Below are 15,980 nucleotides of genomic sequence, written 5' to 3'. Positions count from 1 at the left end.
TCTTCTGCCGTCATCTGCAGCCACACAGTGATCTGAAGTAATTTACCTTTCCAAAAGTAGCTGGTGTTAACACAGATTTTTAGGCTACAGAGCAACTGTGCAAGTGCTTGTATCATGAAAGGATAAGGAGGGATATATCCTTTCAGCAGCAGGGCATAGTTTATGATAGTCTTAAACATATATGAAACTGTTGTCCTATATACAGTGATGTGAATATAGTAATCATAGGTGCAAGATTTAATTTTGAAGGTATTTAAAATGAAGTCTCATATTCCAGAGTAAGTGTGTCTGACTCTGATTGCCATAGTCAGCCTAGTCTTTGTGGTCTGTTGGGTTTTACTGCATTCTCCTTTCTACGCATAGTCTACACGTGTCTCTTTCCGTTCAGGGTACCAATACAGCAATTCACATCTCTAGGACCAAATTAAACAAATGATGGTGTCTTATACAGGCATACCCTGATATTTATGGAGTGCACTCCTGAAAAGTGCGTCAGACACTGGTATGATGAATAGCAAAGCAGTTCCTACTGTAAGAAATATTGTGGTAGAGGGCTGATGTGGGCAGGGGCTTAAGATGTGCATGCAAATACTCAAGAGACAGTGTAGTATAATACAGTGTAGAGGATGGAAAGGCAGGAACTGCCAACTGGAGCAGATGCCGGCTTCTTGGAGTGGGTCACTCTTCCAGAAGATCTCAGCTGCATTTTCATCTTAGAGACTGAATACCCAGTGTTAAACTTTTAGCGCCATTGGTTTTGCTACCTTTTTCTGAATGCCTTCATTTTCATTGTCATCATCATCTTCCTTTCATGAATCAAGAGTAGTTAATTCAGCCAAGGGCGAAGGACAGAAAAACGGCTTAGTGGTTGGATGTCCAGTCTCATAGACTGATGAAGTGAGTGGGATCTTCTGGAATGGTGATCTACTCCAGAACCCAACCTCTGGTTGATGATCCCAGTGATCCTATTCCTGCTTCTGCATCCTCTGCACCATATATACCGTCCCTGTGTTCTTAGACTGTCTGCATTTCTTAAGTCCCTGCCCACAGCTTTCCTACCTTAAAAAATGTGTTTCCCTGTCCATCAGACTTAGTCACTGCATCAGTGAGCTTCAAGTCTTGCTCCGCTTACTGTCATCAGTCAGGTTAGGAGTGCCGGAACAATGAATAGGGAAGTGACAGATAGTGGGGGTGTTGCTGCACTATGGGGATTGGATCAAAATATGGATGTGTCCTGAAGTGATGTCAGCCTACGACCGCCGTCTAAAAGGTGACATTCATAGTGCAGCAGCAGCTGTGGAATACTAAGTTCTAATTTAGGTATTAATAGGAACTTAAAGCCTGTTTTGATACATATTTTTAACCTTGCATTTAAAAATGTGCATTTTAATTACTGTGTGTTTCATGTTGAAGAAAGTTTAAAATGAAAAGTTATGGAGACATAACAGGTATCTGCATTTTAACAGCTTCTTGAATAAGCTTTAGACACACCTAGAGCTGTCTGTTACGGTTTTTCCCTGTATGTAGTTTCTTGGAATGTCAGCTCTGCCTGGAATGTCTAGAATTGTTACCTGTAATGGAAATACGTGCTTTCACTGAAATTTTTATTTGACAAGAGATTTGTCATGACAGAAACATTTGCTGTAGGGTAACTGTAACAGAGTTGCTTGCAACCAAGACCATACTCGTGAAGTACTATACTTGCTTAAACCAAGACTGATTGAGCATAATCACTGTTTTTTTTTAATCCATTCTTAGATGAGAAAGTTGGACCTAACTTGTATGTTTTCTCCTTTCTCCACATTCACTTTTCTACATCCTCATGTTCCCAGTCCTGTAGTTCCCTGCTCCGTCCACTCTCATACTGCTATTATCACGTCTTCATCTTTGTGCAGCTTCCTTCCAAGTCCTTTATACCCCAGCCTTGCTCACGCATCAACACCTGAATCACAAAAGTTCCTGTTTCTGCAGCCTTTGTGGAACTGGCTGCATAACATAAGATACTCGGACAGATACTGCAGTCTAATATTGCATGATAAAGCAGTCAGTACCACCATACTCGCAGAACTTAGCAGAGCATTTGCTTTACATAGATGATAACTGTGAGATTGAGCAGCTGCTGTATTACAAAAGAATGGGTGCTTCTAGGAGGGTTTGCCTGGGTTGCAGGGAAGGGGTAGTTTGTCATAATCAGGTATGTAGACTGCTTTTGGGGGGGTGGGGGGGGGGGAATACTTCTGGCATAAGAGAGGAAAAATAAGTTGGAGTTTCTCCCTTTCAAGTCCAGTTTGTTAAATTTTCATGCAGTACCTTATCTTCAGTCTAAAACACAGCAAAGAACGGCTTTGACTGTCTTCCATTCTGAAGACATTTAGTGGATTTGAAAGATAACTTTGGGATTAGCAACTATACCTCTAACCTGAAAAAGCTTAATGTTAATCTCTGCTCTAAACCATACTGTAGTGACTTCAGCAGGATAGCTTCAGTAATTTAGAAGCTATATGATAGTTTTTGCTGAATGTTTTAAAAAATGCTGATTTCATGAGCTTTTATGTATCTTCAGTAAGAGCTTGATACAGCTTGGGTTCATTTAGTTCTTTGTTTCATATAAAGCTAATAAAAATCTTCAGAGTTAGAGTAAGTTGTTGTAGAAAGTACAAAACTATATATTAACTCATTTCTAACTTTTTTTTTGTTTTTTTGTGGAATGCTGTTGCTTCTTTTTTTTTTTAATGCACGCAGCCGTTAAAACACCTGTCTGACTGTGCAACTGCGGTTTTAGACTTTGAAAGTTATATATCTGAAGTTGAATTTTGAAATTCAGAGTTACAACATAGGGATGTAATCTGTATATTAATTTAAAGTACTTATGTTTTTAAATTTAATATGACAGTAACATTTTTCCTAAATCTGGAAACTGAATCCTGTAGTACTGTTACTCTTGATACTGGGAAGAGTGAGGAAAATGGTTTTTGAGGGTTGTCAACAAACGACTCATTTTGAATGAAGCATGATTATTAATTTAGACTTGATTTCTAGCTGTTGAGTTATTAATGCTTAAATAGTGACAAAATACGTACACTTTAAACAATACGATTTAGAAGTGTCTGCAAATAATAATATTCCTAGTTTAGTAATAATGTTTTCTGTTTAGCATCTTGATATCTACAGTATTTTCTGTGATCTTGCAGGTTCTTGCAACAATGGAACAACTGGAAAAAGTCAGTAGTTTCCAGGAGTTTGTACAAATATTCAGCCAGTTTGGAAATGAAATGGTAGAGTTTGCCCATTTAACTGGAGATCGGCAAAATGTAAGTATTAATAAAAAGCTGTGAGAGATATTGTAAGGTACCGTTTTCATTGATTCACTGGAAGATTTGAGTTCTTCTAGGATGATTAACTGTTACAAAACAAAACAATTGCTGGTGTCCTATCTCTGAAACCTGATTTCTTCTCCTTCCTCCACCCAAAGGAGATCTTTTGATTTTAAAGCTCAGCCTGAGAAATATCACTGCATTGTTTGATCTGCATATCTTCCAGAAGCCTGGGTGCATGTTATTTGAGAAGTCCTTTGGCTTCAGTCACTGTCTTTTGGCTCTAACTTTTCTGGTTTATTACTCTGGTAGAGAATTTCTCTGTTGTTACTTGACAGAAACATTTGATGTTTGCACATAGTGAAGGGATTTGAAAACAGAGTAATTATTTTAGAAAACTCCAAACATTAAATCTTTAGATCCTAATAAACCATTTGCTTGTATTTGATGATGATGATGGAATATTTTTCTAGGTTTAGGTAAAAACCTTCTTATATTGAGGTGATGGTTTTTTACTTCTTGCAGGCAGCTACTCTTTCAAAGCCTTTCATTCATGCAGGAAACTTTTGCGGCCACTTCCGTGTAAATAAAAGGTTTGCTGAGGCTTAAGACTTCTGCTGTGAGCTCTAGTTGCTTCCCCTTGGCAATCAAATCCTCCATTCAGAACTGAACCAGGGTCTGATATAGATATATGGAGGCGCTAACATTCAGCAAAATTCAGAATTCAATTTGTATTAACAATTGGCCAACCTCATGCATCTCCTTCTACTGTTGATGTATTCCAAGTCTGCTAACTACATGCTCAGTATCAAAGAATCAGTTCTGGAAAAGCTACATATAATGAAAGGAAATACCTGCTTGGAAATGAATTCTCTTTATTTTTCCCTGAAATATTCATAGCAGTTGTTCCTTGGAAAGAGAAAGGTGCATACTAGTAAGTGATATTCTTTCCAACTGCTTTTGGTTTTCAGTGTTAACTGGTCTTTGGCTCTCCCCTCCTTGCCTACTTGACTCTTTTGGAAAGAGTGTTTCGTTACTACTTTTTAAATTGTGTCAGGACTTCTTGATATGCTCGCTTTACAGTGTGTAGGCTGCTATGTGGCATTGTTAGTTTTACTGGGAGGAAACATCCCTCTAAGGTATTTTTCCTTAGTATAATTAGTATGCCAGAAACTTGAGTGTGGTCAGATTTATCAGAATGTAATGTCAGAATTTCAGAAATGAGTTGGTTGGGTTTTTTTTAAATGTGGTGATTTTGATCTTAAAGATTTTCTGTAGTTGCTAAATAAGATTTTTATAAAAATGTCAAAACAGACTGCTGCTGTGGTTTATCCAGGGTTTTTTTGCTAATCTAGGGTAAATCAGGATTAATTCCATCCTGTAAACTGTTCCCTTTTCAGCTGGTTCCATTCAGTTGCCTCACGTAGCACTCGGCTATCTTTGTGAGCATTGAGATCTTAGTTGTAGCTTTTTAAGTTCTTCCTCTTTTTAGACCCTCTTACATGTTGAGGGATTCATGCCTTGCCCTCTTCCCTCCCTCCCACCCCCATCACAATTTGGACTCTAAATTCTTCCCTTTTGATAAAGTTTTCTGGGGGTATAGTTTAGTTTTTCAGGTATATCCCTCTCCCTGCAGAGTTCTCTACTCAATGCCTTTCTACAGAGGAATTGCTTTTTTAGCCTGTTAAAACTTTCTTTATTACTGATATGTAGTAAATATAACGCTCAAGTAGATGAAATATTTATTTTACATTTTCTTCACTGCAGTACAATGAAAAGCTGGTGTTCTCTGTCTCTGCCTTACCCTCCCCCCATTTCAGAAAATATTTTTAGTCAGCTATTCTTTTCCCCTTATTTTTCTGTTTTATGAATAATGCTATATGATAAAGATAGCAAAATTAGTGACAGTTTACATAACATGCTCTGTATCTCTGAGGTCTTCCTCCTTTGAAATCAGAATTGAATAGAGCCAAGAATAAATGCATAAATAAAAATCTGTCTGAAAAGCAAGTTCTAGATCATAAGTTAGGCTGAAAATAGCAGTTGTCAGACATAAAGAAGCTTTCTCACAACCCATTCATCTGCAAGAGGGTTTCCTTTTTCCCGTCTCAGAAGCAGTTAATATTTTAGATATTGTATAATATTCAGGTCATTTTTTTCTTTTGGTTTTTAGGATTTGAAAGATGAGAAGAAAAAGGCTAGAATGGCAGCATCTAGGGCTGTTCTTGAGAAGTGCACCATGATGCTCTTAACTGCTTCAAAGGTGAGTGAGTAAGCGTGCTCTCTTACACAACTTGGATAAATCAGAGTATGGCATCTGGCAGGATAGCTGACTCTTCTTTCTCAGCCCCACTTTAAACTGCATGCTAAAGAAGAGTGTAAGAGTAAAGAATGAGTAGAGGAAAATCTTTATATTCTGACTAACGATATGAATTCTACTTAACACAATAGCAGTTTAACAGAAAGAACTTGCCATATTGTAACACATTCTTTAGACTTGCCTTAGCAGGAAGCATTCATTTCACTATGCTGCATGTGTACTTTTTCATACTACTTATTTGCTTTCTTTAAAAAGACTTGTCTGAGGCATCCAGACTGTGAATCTGCTCGTATAAACAAAGATGGAGTTTTTCATCGGATGAGATTAGCTTTGGAACAGGTAATAGAAATTGTAACTGACTCTAGACCAAACGGAGAAAATGAAATGGCCCCCATCAGCATATATTCTGGCATCAGAGAATTCAAGGTAAGCGTAGAAACAGTATTGTTTTCTACAGCCTAATAAATTACCTGAAAACTAGATTTTTTTTTTTTTTGAAAAAAGAAATTAAATTCCAAATGGTGGAGCTGCATCTTTTCAGCAGTGTTAACTTAAATAACTGTCCCAAAATGTTAGAGAATCTGACAAAAGGTGATGATAATTTCATTTTCGTTGCCAAAATACACCTTCTGATACTTGCTATCTCCTCCTGAATCAGAATGCATTCAGAACTCTAATGTTTTGTTGACGTGATGCCTTGATGTTGAATAAACTTAAGTATCAGGATACCGATCAGAACTTCATTAAAATAGTTGTTGTTGAAGAATTCTTGCTTTGTAATTGGTAGTATTTTTAAAACTGCACACAAAAATATTCATCCAAACATTGAAAAGAGCAAACTGTCATTCAAAGGAAATGTTATGAATTGAAATTGTATCTTGTAGCTCAGTTGATTTTTCCTGATAAAGAGTTTTCTAAATTTCATACTCAGTTAAGAACAGTTAATGAACAACCATCTCTCATTTCTTTGGAGTCTGTCACTTCGATTTTATTATTCTTTTTATTTCTTTATTTCCCTCCCTTTAGAATTTGTCTGAAATTTTTGCAAAGTGCCTCAAAGTATTCAATTTGCTACATGTAAATTTTTAGAAAAATACTCAAAATAGATGATATGGATGTGGAAAGATCAAACAAAATCTGAATACACAATATCTGAAACTTACTGAACTTAAAAACTTGTTATTGACAGCAGAACAGTAATGTGTTTACCGTTACTTCTGATAAGTGGCCAGTAATTTGCTGATGGTATTAGTATCTTCACAAGCCCTAAACTGGAGGTCTGGATACAAGCAACTGGTTGGATTATTTTGAAAATAAGTGAATAATGCAAAAAAGCACCGAGGAGAAAGAAAAAATGTAAAATGATGCATCTGCTTTCTGCATTTGTGTCACAACTGTATAACCACATAAATTCTCAAGGAAACGATATGCTTCTTTTTCAGAATAAGGTGGAGGGTCTTCGTGAGAATCTTTATTTTCTCTCAAAAGAGAACCTTTCGGCAATGCTGGAAGTTATCCTGGAACATACGGAGGACTTCACAGACTCTGCCTATACCAGTCATGAGCACAGAGAACACATTTTGGAGCTGTCTAAGCAGGCTAAAATGGAACTAGAGCAGCTGGTTTCAGTGTGGATGCAAGCTGTAAGAGCTTTTTAGCAAAGTAAATCTTTTCACCTCTACTTTGGAAATACATTTTTAATGCAGTGTTTCTTCTGGTCTAGGAAGAGAGAACTGTGTGTATTCCTCACAGTGAGAGCTGATCAGGGAAGCCAGAGTTTGTTCTGTGCTTCTGCAGCTTCAGTATGTTCTGGCCTCCCCCTGCCCCAGTGGTATTGCTTCATTGATTCTTTGATGGCTAAATTAGGCTACTAGTGGCGGTGGACTAACTTTAATGAAGCTGTAAGTGGAAACAGGAAGGCGAATGGAAGTATCATTGCACAGTCTTAAACAGCTAGGTCTTTTGGTTAAGTAGTTCGGACTTCAATTGTCTTGATCCCGTGGCAGTGACCACAATTTCTGTTTCTTGTTTTCAACAGAATATTGAAAACACTTAAACTATTGACAAGGGAAATATGCTAAAAAATTGACTTTTTTGATCTTGTGGAGAGAGAAGAGAGAGGAAAGAGACACTAAGACTTACAGGCAATTTTTGTTTGTCCTTTTTAGAAGATTTAAGTGATGGTAGTTTTCCTTTTTAGAAGATTTAAATGATGGTAGTTTTCCTTTTTAGAGAAGAAGCACATTAAGCCTCCCTCTGTCATTTGTCTTATCTTGTTCCTTGAAGATGATAGAAGATACATGCAAAAGGAGGAGGAAAAGCAGAGATGGAAAATGCAGGTTTTGTTTTTGAGGCTGACTTGCTTTCAGTCTTGTTCCTGGGGAAACGTATAGCACAAAATCTTATCAATGCTCTGAAATATGGCAGATGTGTCCTACTATAGGATATTTACTTAACTGGGTGTATTATGAGAAGGCATTTTTATTCCTTTTCTCCTCTTTGAATCAGATGCTGCGGTCTTAATGCAGTAGTGCAGTTTGAAGAGCATATAAATCTTATTGATAATACAGACTGTTGTTATTACAAAGAAGACATATAGAATGTTAATTGCATAGAATCCCATAACTATAAGGAACTAAAACTCTTTAGCTTGGTGTTGATGGTTAGCCCTGGTAGGCAGCTGTCTAAGTACTGCTCAGCGACAGCTAACGCACCCCTGTGTTATCACCGCTGTTTTAGTCACACACAAATTCAAAACAGCACCATACCAGATACTCTGAAGAAAATTAATTCTGTCCCAGCCAAAACCAGTACACTTGGGTATTTCTAAGCTCTGTAACTGGTGGAAAATGATCACCTCTGAATAATTTACACGCTACATTTCACGTGATAGAAATGTACAAGACTATGCACATATATGATACGTGAAAAAACTTGGGCATGCACATGTGTGCTTATGCGTTAAGTATTTTCATTAATAAATAACCCAGCCTCGCTGTGACTGAAGACACAGTAAGCAGATAAAATAGTATCAGCACACCAAGGTGGCTTTTTAGCTTCAGCTCAGCAGCTTCATCAGAAGGTGAATATTTTCTGGGGGACTCAAATGTAATTGAAGTGGGATTGTTGATAAAAAAAAAAAATAAATTCATGCCTTGGGGATACATGAACTGGGGGATACATACAGCTCTTAGAGTGTCCAATTATTTCCTCTTCCACTCACCGTACTTCCTTTTAGCAAGCAGAGTAACTGTGAGTCTTCAGTGAAGAGTGTATTTTAAAATAGAAGTGTCTTGTAACCTAGGTCAAGTCTAAATTATGCTGACATCACTGATCTGCTCTTTTTTATATTACTGTATGTTAATTAACACTAGCTGGAGCGCAACAGATAATCTAATGCTGTTGATTGAATTTTAAATGTTTCTGAAATCCTTCCTGTGCACGTCTGAGCTCATAAGATAGCAAGCTACTGTCCTGTTTTAGGTTTTCCTGTAACCTTATTTTTGCTAGACAATTCCTTCACTTGTGTTTAAAAAAAAAAAGAAAAAAAAAAGGTTGCACATAGAAGGAGCAAAAATGTGCACATTAAATAAGTAAAAAAAAATAAAAAGGACACTCTAGTGAGGGTAAAACATTATGCTCCTTGTGTTAAAAGTGATTTTATGATGTTACACTTGCACATAGATAGGTGCCATTTGCAGAAATGGGAACTCTGTCTTGAAGCTACCTCAACAAAATGTTGTTAGCTACTGTACTGATTTAAATTAGACAATGATCTAAAGTCTTACAAGGATGCTTAAGGTAACCTTTTTGTAATTCAATATAGAACATTTGATACAACATTTTAGGTACCACTTTATTTTAAAAGGGTGTTTATATTAAAAAAAGTAAAAATGCTTTAACTGTTGCTCTACTGTTTAGACAGACGATTTTTTTAAGTTGTAAAGCTTAAGGAGACCCTTTTCCTGAAAAAAAGCTCAGTGAGGTTTAGAAATAAATTCCCGTTGAACATGAAACAGTCAATTAGCTTGCATCATATTATTTTTAGATTTGATTTGATGATGAATGTGTCTATAAAAGAATTTTTCAAGTAGAATTATACACAGGATGTGCAAATGAAAACATTACATCTAGAAAGAAAAGGCTGTCTTCTAAAGCAACTTGAAGTAATGACACATGATGTGAAGGTGGGATTTGCTGGTGGTTTTTTGTGTAATGTTTTGTCGGTTGCTTTCTTTGGCTTGTAGCAAAACCAGAAGACAAAGGATCTCATGGAAGACCTGGAAGTAGCCATTTTAAAAACATGCCAGTGCATGAATGAACTTAAAAGAGAGGTAAGTCTAGTTTAAGCAAGCATAAACTGAATAAAAGCTTGAATTTCTTACTGGTTGCATGTGAAGTTGTAAAATAGGATCCTGTACCGAAAAAGGCTAGTATCTATTCATGGACAAGAGTAGCTAAATCAGAATTACACCAGGGAGCTAGTATGCAGTCATCTTCTGTGTCCTTAGAACTGGTTAGAAATCTGTTGGATACATAGGCTCTTTGCTAACTCTTGACAACAATAAAAAAAAAAGAGACGTGTTTGGAAATAAGTACTTACGTGTATAAACATTGCTTTAAATGTAAAGGCTAAACTTTTCCTTGGGGATGCATGCATCGCTGTTTACTTTTTCTTGTAGCGTGCACTTAAATGAATAAATTACATTTGCTGTTTGTACTTAACCTGTATTGATTTCTGTACCAGAAATGTGTTAACGACAGTGCCTTATACTCAGGTGTTTTTCTAGGCATTTGGCAGCTGTGTATGTGCCTGTTGTAAATCATTCTTTTCCTAAATGCAAGCATGGTGGGTGTCAACTTACATACATATACGAGGTATCTGCCTGATTTGGTACATGGGACATGCTGCACTTGCTGATCAGGGTCCTCACACCCTATTAATGGATAGCATTGCTGCCTTGTCTGTTCCACAGATTTGAGCCAAATACAGAATTATGGGTTTCTGGCAGCTTCTGAAATATTTGCAAAGCATTCAGATATATTTTCAGCTGCTTCATATTATTATTACTTTAAATAGATGGAGAAATGAAGACTAAGAACAGGGAGAGTTTCAACACTAGGCTACAGAGCAGTGCAAAGATCTTAGAGAAGTATAGTGAACTTCCTCAGACTGAGCTCTCAGCTGCTGTAACTGGAAAATCTCGACTGCTCAAAAAATCACCCTTCATGTTTTTTAATAGAGGCAAAATGAGAAATTTCGTCTTCTGGATTATAATTCCTGCAGCTGTCCTGAAGATTTGAATAGTGCTTTGAATCTATTTCAGTTGCAGTTAAGTGCTTTCTGCTGCTGTCAGGTAGTGTGCTGGGCTCCCAGAAAATGGAGGATATATAATTTGTGCACTTTGATTAATAGTTTTTCCTTTGGTCACCATTATGTAGGAAGTCAGTAGCAGAGCTTTTCTGGAGTGACATTCAGCTGCTTTAACTGTAAGATGATCCTTTTTGAGTAACATTGCTCATGTGTGCTGAATGAGGAGGAAGGGTTCCCAGTCAAAATAGTATGTGACTATGGAGTTGCATAGATTGTAAAGCCAAAGATGGCTGGAATATAGTATGTGGAAGAAAGCATTAATATCTTTTATTTTCTTGCAGCTCCATAAATGTAAATCTTACCATATTGTCCTGCCCACAGGTTTCTATTTATGAAAAAGTCATGCAACAAAGACTACACATTTACCACACTTAAGTTAAAGAATTTCGTCAAGTGACAGTAGTAGAAAATCACCTTCTGTAAACCAGCTGAGAGAGGTGGCATAAAATACAAAATAGTGGGTTACTGTGCCCTGTGATGCAGCTCCACATTAAAAGCAATGCTAGTGAAAACACAGCACGCTGTTTTAGAAATTGTGAAGCAAATTGAGTGGGTGTGGTTTTCTAAACTAACAAATCCTAAGTTCTGTATGACTTGCTTTGGTGACATGTAGAACATGAAAGCTTGCTTAGTAAGAGCTTTTTTTAAAATGCACAGGATTCATGCTACTTGTAGAAGTAAACTGAGAGTATTATGTCATTGTCTTTGTTCTCTGTGTAGTGATTGAATTGATCCCAGAGTAGCCGTGCTTCTGTACATGGCTGAGGAGGACTGTCCTGTCAGTCTGACTTCGGGTGCTGCAGTGTATCAGTCAGCAACCAGTATCTCTATTGGTGAAATTTAACTTTGTGACTCTAATTAAAATGTTTTTGAGAGCCTGGGTGGCTGAGAACACAAGACAGTCTTGTTAAAAGTAGTTCTTTCCCGTCTCTGTCACTTACGGAAGAAACGAAAGGCATGTTCCTTCCTTGAGATGATTTTCCTGCTAATGATCAGAGACAGCATTAAATAGAAGTCAATTTCTTTTTTAGATCAGAATGAAAAGAATCTCTAATGAAAAGGTAGTCTCCGTGTAGCCTATATATAAATGAGAATTGCCAGTTCCTACTCTTAACAGTTCAAGCCTTGCAGATATCCTTTCTTCAGAGCTGACTTTGTTTCTGAGATTAGTGCTTTGTGCTAATTTTTAACGACATGCGAGCAATGCTATATAAATAGTTTATAACAGGTTGTCATAGCTTTTTTTTTTTCCCCTCTAACAGTCACAGCAGGTTTTGAGGCAACAATTCAGGTTTCTTGCATGAAATTAAAAAAAAAAAAAAAAAAAAAGCCCTTAATTCCAGACTGCCGAGGAAGTACTGCCGGGGAAAGGGCGTAAAAATAGGTAGAGTCCAGTGGAATAAAGAGCCCAACGTATCGTTCTAGTAAATATCCCTTCTCTACAGTCAAGGCCCATCAGTGTCACAATTTCAAGCTCATTGCATTCATAAGAACTTGAAAAAATAACTTTCTTCTTGGACAGCCAAGTTCGTTGTATATTCAGTGCAGTCCAGCAAAGTGAGTGTAGTATTACAAGACTCGTAATAGTCTTATGAGCATAAGAATGCTCTGCTATTTTGTTTTTACCTATGCTTTTAAAATGGGGCTGATTACAGGGCATAGGTTAAACCTACTATGACTAGTCACTAGAACTAGCAGCAGCTGTCGCTGATGGCTGTTCTCAAGCAGTGTCCCTCACAGCACAATTTCAGCAGGCCCATGGGTCTGAAAGCGTCTCTGGATTTAGGGATGTGTTTCAAGGGGAAGCTTCTCCTTGCTTGTTGGGAGTGTAGGGAGAGTGTTTGAGACTCCTCCAACACCCATCTCTGGCTTCAGTCTCCTTGCAGAAAAGATGGGGTTTACTTTTCTGAGACTGTATCACAAGCTGATTATATTCAAGGTTTTCTTTGCATCACTGAGAATTCAATTTATTCATAGGAACTTAATTTCTAATATATTATAAACTCAAGATGCTGTGTGGCTTCAGTCAGATTCACAGAGTTTAAGGTGTGTTCTTCGTGAGGAGTGGCCATTGTGCTATGCTTATGCTGAACTTGGTGCCCCACGAATTCATGCACCTGTTTTTTTCCCAGCTGTAACATTGTCAGAAAGCAGCAGTGTGATAACTTCATGTCCTCATTTTACCCAGCCGCTGTTTTGTTACTCTCCATGATTGGTTGTGGGGTTTTCTTTTGGAGTGCAGTGGATTTTATCTTCATACTTTGAAGAGTAATTGAAGAATTAAAGCCCTAGATAATATGCAGGCTGTATATGAGCTTTCATGACAGTAAATTTTTTGCTTCTTGGAAAAATCAATCTGTCTCTTAAGTTTATTTGACTTGGTACTGGATTAAATTTTTTTCCTTCCAAGGTTTATCTCTCCTTCTTCTTTTAATGCTACTCAAGGTCCACAGTGCAGCAACATCTTTGGCAGCAGATCTGCTAAAATACCATACGGATCATATGGTTCTCAAAGCATTAAAAATCACAGGAGTAGAAGGAAATCTTGAAGCTGTAGCAGAATATACTTGCAAGCTATCAGAGCAGAAAGAGCAACTTGTTGAGGTGAGTTCATGGCTCCTTTCATTTTGTAAGGCACTTAGAAAATGAGTGGCTGGATTTGTCTTAATCTATTCTTTAGGAAGAATATATATATATATTATACTGTTGAATTCTTGTATTGTTCTTGATAGAGTCTGAGCCAGAGGTGTCACTGTGGCATACAGTTCTCGTAGAAGGGATGTACAGTCATACCCAATTCTCCTCCTGGATCTAAAGTCAATCTGTATATATATATATATATAGGGGCTAAAATATTCATTAAAAAATAGGTTTCTAGATCCAAGTAGAGATGATAGCCTTTTTCTCTCAAGCAGTAGGCATCCAGTAACAGCTGAATCCAAAGACACGTTTTAAGAATTCTGGGAATGTAAGGTGAAGTTTCTTAATGCAGTGAACTTGACTGTTTTGAAGATCTTGTATCATTTTTGTCAGTCAAGAGGGCCACTGAAATTCTTTTCTCCTTTATGAAAAGCCGCATGTATGTTTCATGTACTAATACATGCATGGTTTCGTATGGTAGTATTCACACATGTGAACAAAGAGGCCGCCTGAGACTACTGAGAGATCATGGCTTTTAGGAGTGCCTGTGGAGAGGATGTGTGCCATGTATACCTTCTTGCTCTCTGATCTGAGAGTCAAGCAGAAGTAACTGTACCAGTAGGAGACATACAAAGATACATCACTTTCATCTGGAACATGGTGATGCCAGCAGCTATACTTGCATGGCATCTAATACTCATTGATTTCAAAAAAATTCTGATATCGTATGGGGCTTGAGGATTCATCCTGGAAGTATGAATATGCGGAAGCATCACCCTTGAACTTTCGGGACTGGCAAATCAACGCTGTGGACTTCTAATTTCGGCTTTAATGTCCCCTTTTTCTGTGACTAATTAGTGTTCTAGTGAGACACCGATTCCCCCCCCCCACCCCCCCCCAGGCATAACCATGAGGTTAAATAGTGTTTGTATGTAAGGCCTTTTAGCATTTCTGATGATGGACAGTGCAGTTAGTTTCATATGTGCTGTCTCTGTCTTAGAAATTCTCCTTTTGATCTGAAAACTTTGATGTTCCTGCTCAGCCCAAAGTTCACTCTTAATCTTATTTAAAAAAAAAAAAAAAAAAAAAAGGATGACTACATTTTGCTTACTGTGAAAGGAGACAGTATTTTTTCCCTAAATTAATTTGATGCTGATTTGCTCTAAGATAATTCAGTCTCCTGGATGATGAAAGCCTAAATTTTCCACATGGTTGCTAATTGCTGAGTAAGCCTGTTTTGGTGAAGTCATTTATGCTACAATTTTTCCAAGTTGTGTAGGTGTGTGATTACTTTCAGGTTTATTCAGTCATAAATATGTGAAATTGTTGTTGGGTTTTTTTTTCTTTATTTATTAAGACTTTTCTTTCTCTTGGTGTTTTTCTACACATTCCAAGTCAGGATTTAGCGCCGGTTTTGTTGTAAATGCTCCCTGAGAAACACCCAGCTGTGCAGTCCCCAATAAGTTTCTGAAAGGACTATCAATAACTTTGTGTTTGTGTGTGGGTTTGTGCATATGCACCTTTTCTCACTACTAGTGAAAGCACATTTTTTTACTATTCTTTTATCTTTATAAAAAAAATTTAGATGTGTCGCTTATTGAGGCATGTTTCTGGAACTGAGCCCCTCGAGATTACTTGCATACACGCAGAAGATACCTTTCAGGTCACTGGCCCACAGGTATGCTTAGCTTTTATCTGGCCACTTCTACTGGACATAAATTAATAAAAATTACTTGTATTAATTTTTTGGAGACCTAATGTTGAACTGTTCAAAGCAGTTCTAAGAAAGAGTTACACTTTAATGTTGGGCAGTAGTTAAAAGAATGTACAAGGAAGATCATCAAGCCTGCAAATGTCAGGTGAATACACTACAAAGACATGATAGTAGCAGTTTAATTTTGTGTTTTGCCTGTGAAGACATTTGTGAATTCATGTGCAACACTATGTACTAGGACTTCCAATAGCAAATATTTTGTTCTCTGTCCAGATAATTTCTGCTGCAGAAACACTGGCATTACATCCATCTAGCAAGATCGCAAAAGAAAATCTTGAGGTGTTCTGTGAGGCCTGGGAGTCTCAACTGAGTGACATGTCTATGTTGTTAAGAGAAATCAATGATGTGTTTGAAGGAAGAAGAGGTAAGAATGCTATGTAGAAATAGAAATAGAAAAACATAGTGTTTAAAACATGTAGTCTAAGAATTTTAGGTGTGATTTAGGAAATACTGTTTTCTTAAAGAAGAGCGCAATAAACAGTCCCACATTCCATATGCCAATGTGGAATCTAGGTGGCAATACACAGATATATTGGTTTTGTATAGATGTTGAATTAG

At 37.3% G+C, this 15,980-nt stretch overlaps 1 protein-coding gene across 1 annotated transcript in view; it reads left to right on the top strand.

Moving 5' to 3' along the window:
• The window catches only part of CTNNAL1 (catenin alpha like 1), a 56,079-nt gene that overhangs the window by 25,453 nt on the left and 14,646 nt on the right, over window positions 1–15,980 (top strand). The window contains exons 4-11 of the mRNA XM_087758708.1: window positions 3,192–3,311; window positions 5,488–5,577; window positions 5,890–6,060; window positions 7,077–7,277; window positions 9,882–9,968; window positions 13,454–13,612; window positions 15,234–15,326; window positions 15,636–15,786. Of these exons, the coding sequence (XP_087614834.1) occupies window positions 3,192–3,311; window positions 5,488–5,577; window positions 5,890–6,060; window positions 7,077–7,277; window positions 9,882–9,968; window positions 13,454–13,612; window positions 15,234–15,326; window positions 15,636–15,786 (1,072 nt within the window). The remainder of the gene's footprint in view (window positions 1–3,191; window positions 3,312–5,487; window positions 5,578–5,889; window positions 6,061–7,076; window positions 7,278–9,881; window positions 9,969–13,453; window positions 13,613–15,233; window positions 15,327–15,635; window positions 15,787–15,980) is intronic.

The sequence above is a fragment of the Nipponia nippon genome, unplaced genomic scaffold (genome assembly GCF_047370975.1).
Source record: "Nipponia nippon isolate SJK-2023a ecotype South Korea unplaced genomic scaffold, ASM4737097v1 scaffold_1, whole genome shotgun sequence".
Taxonomy (NCBI): domain Eukaryota; kingdom Metazoa; phylum Chordata; class Aves; order Pelecaniformes; family Threskiornithidae; genus Nipponia; species Nipponia nippon.
This window is presented reverse-complemented; position numbering and strand designations above follow the sequence as displayed.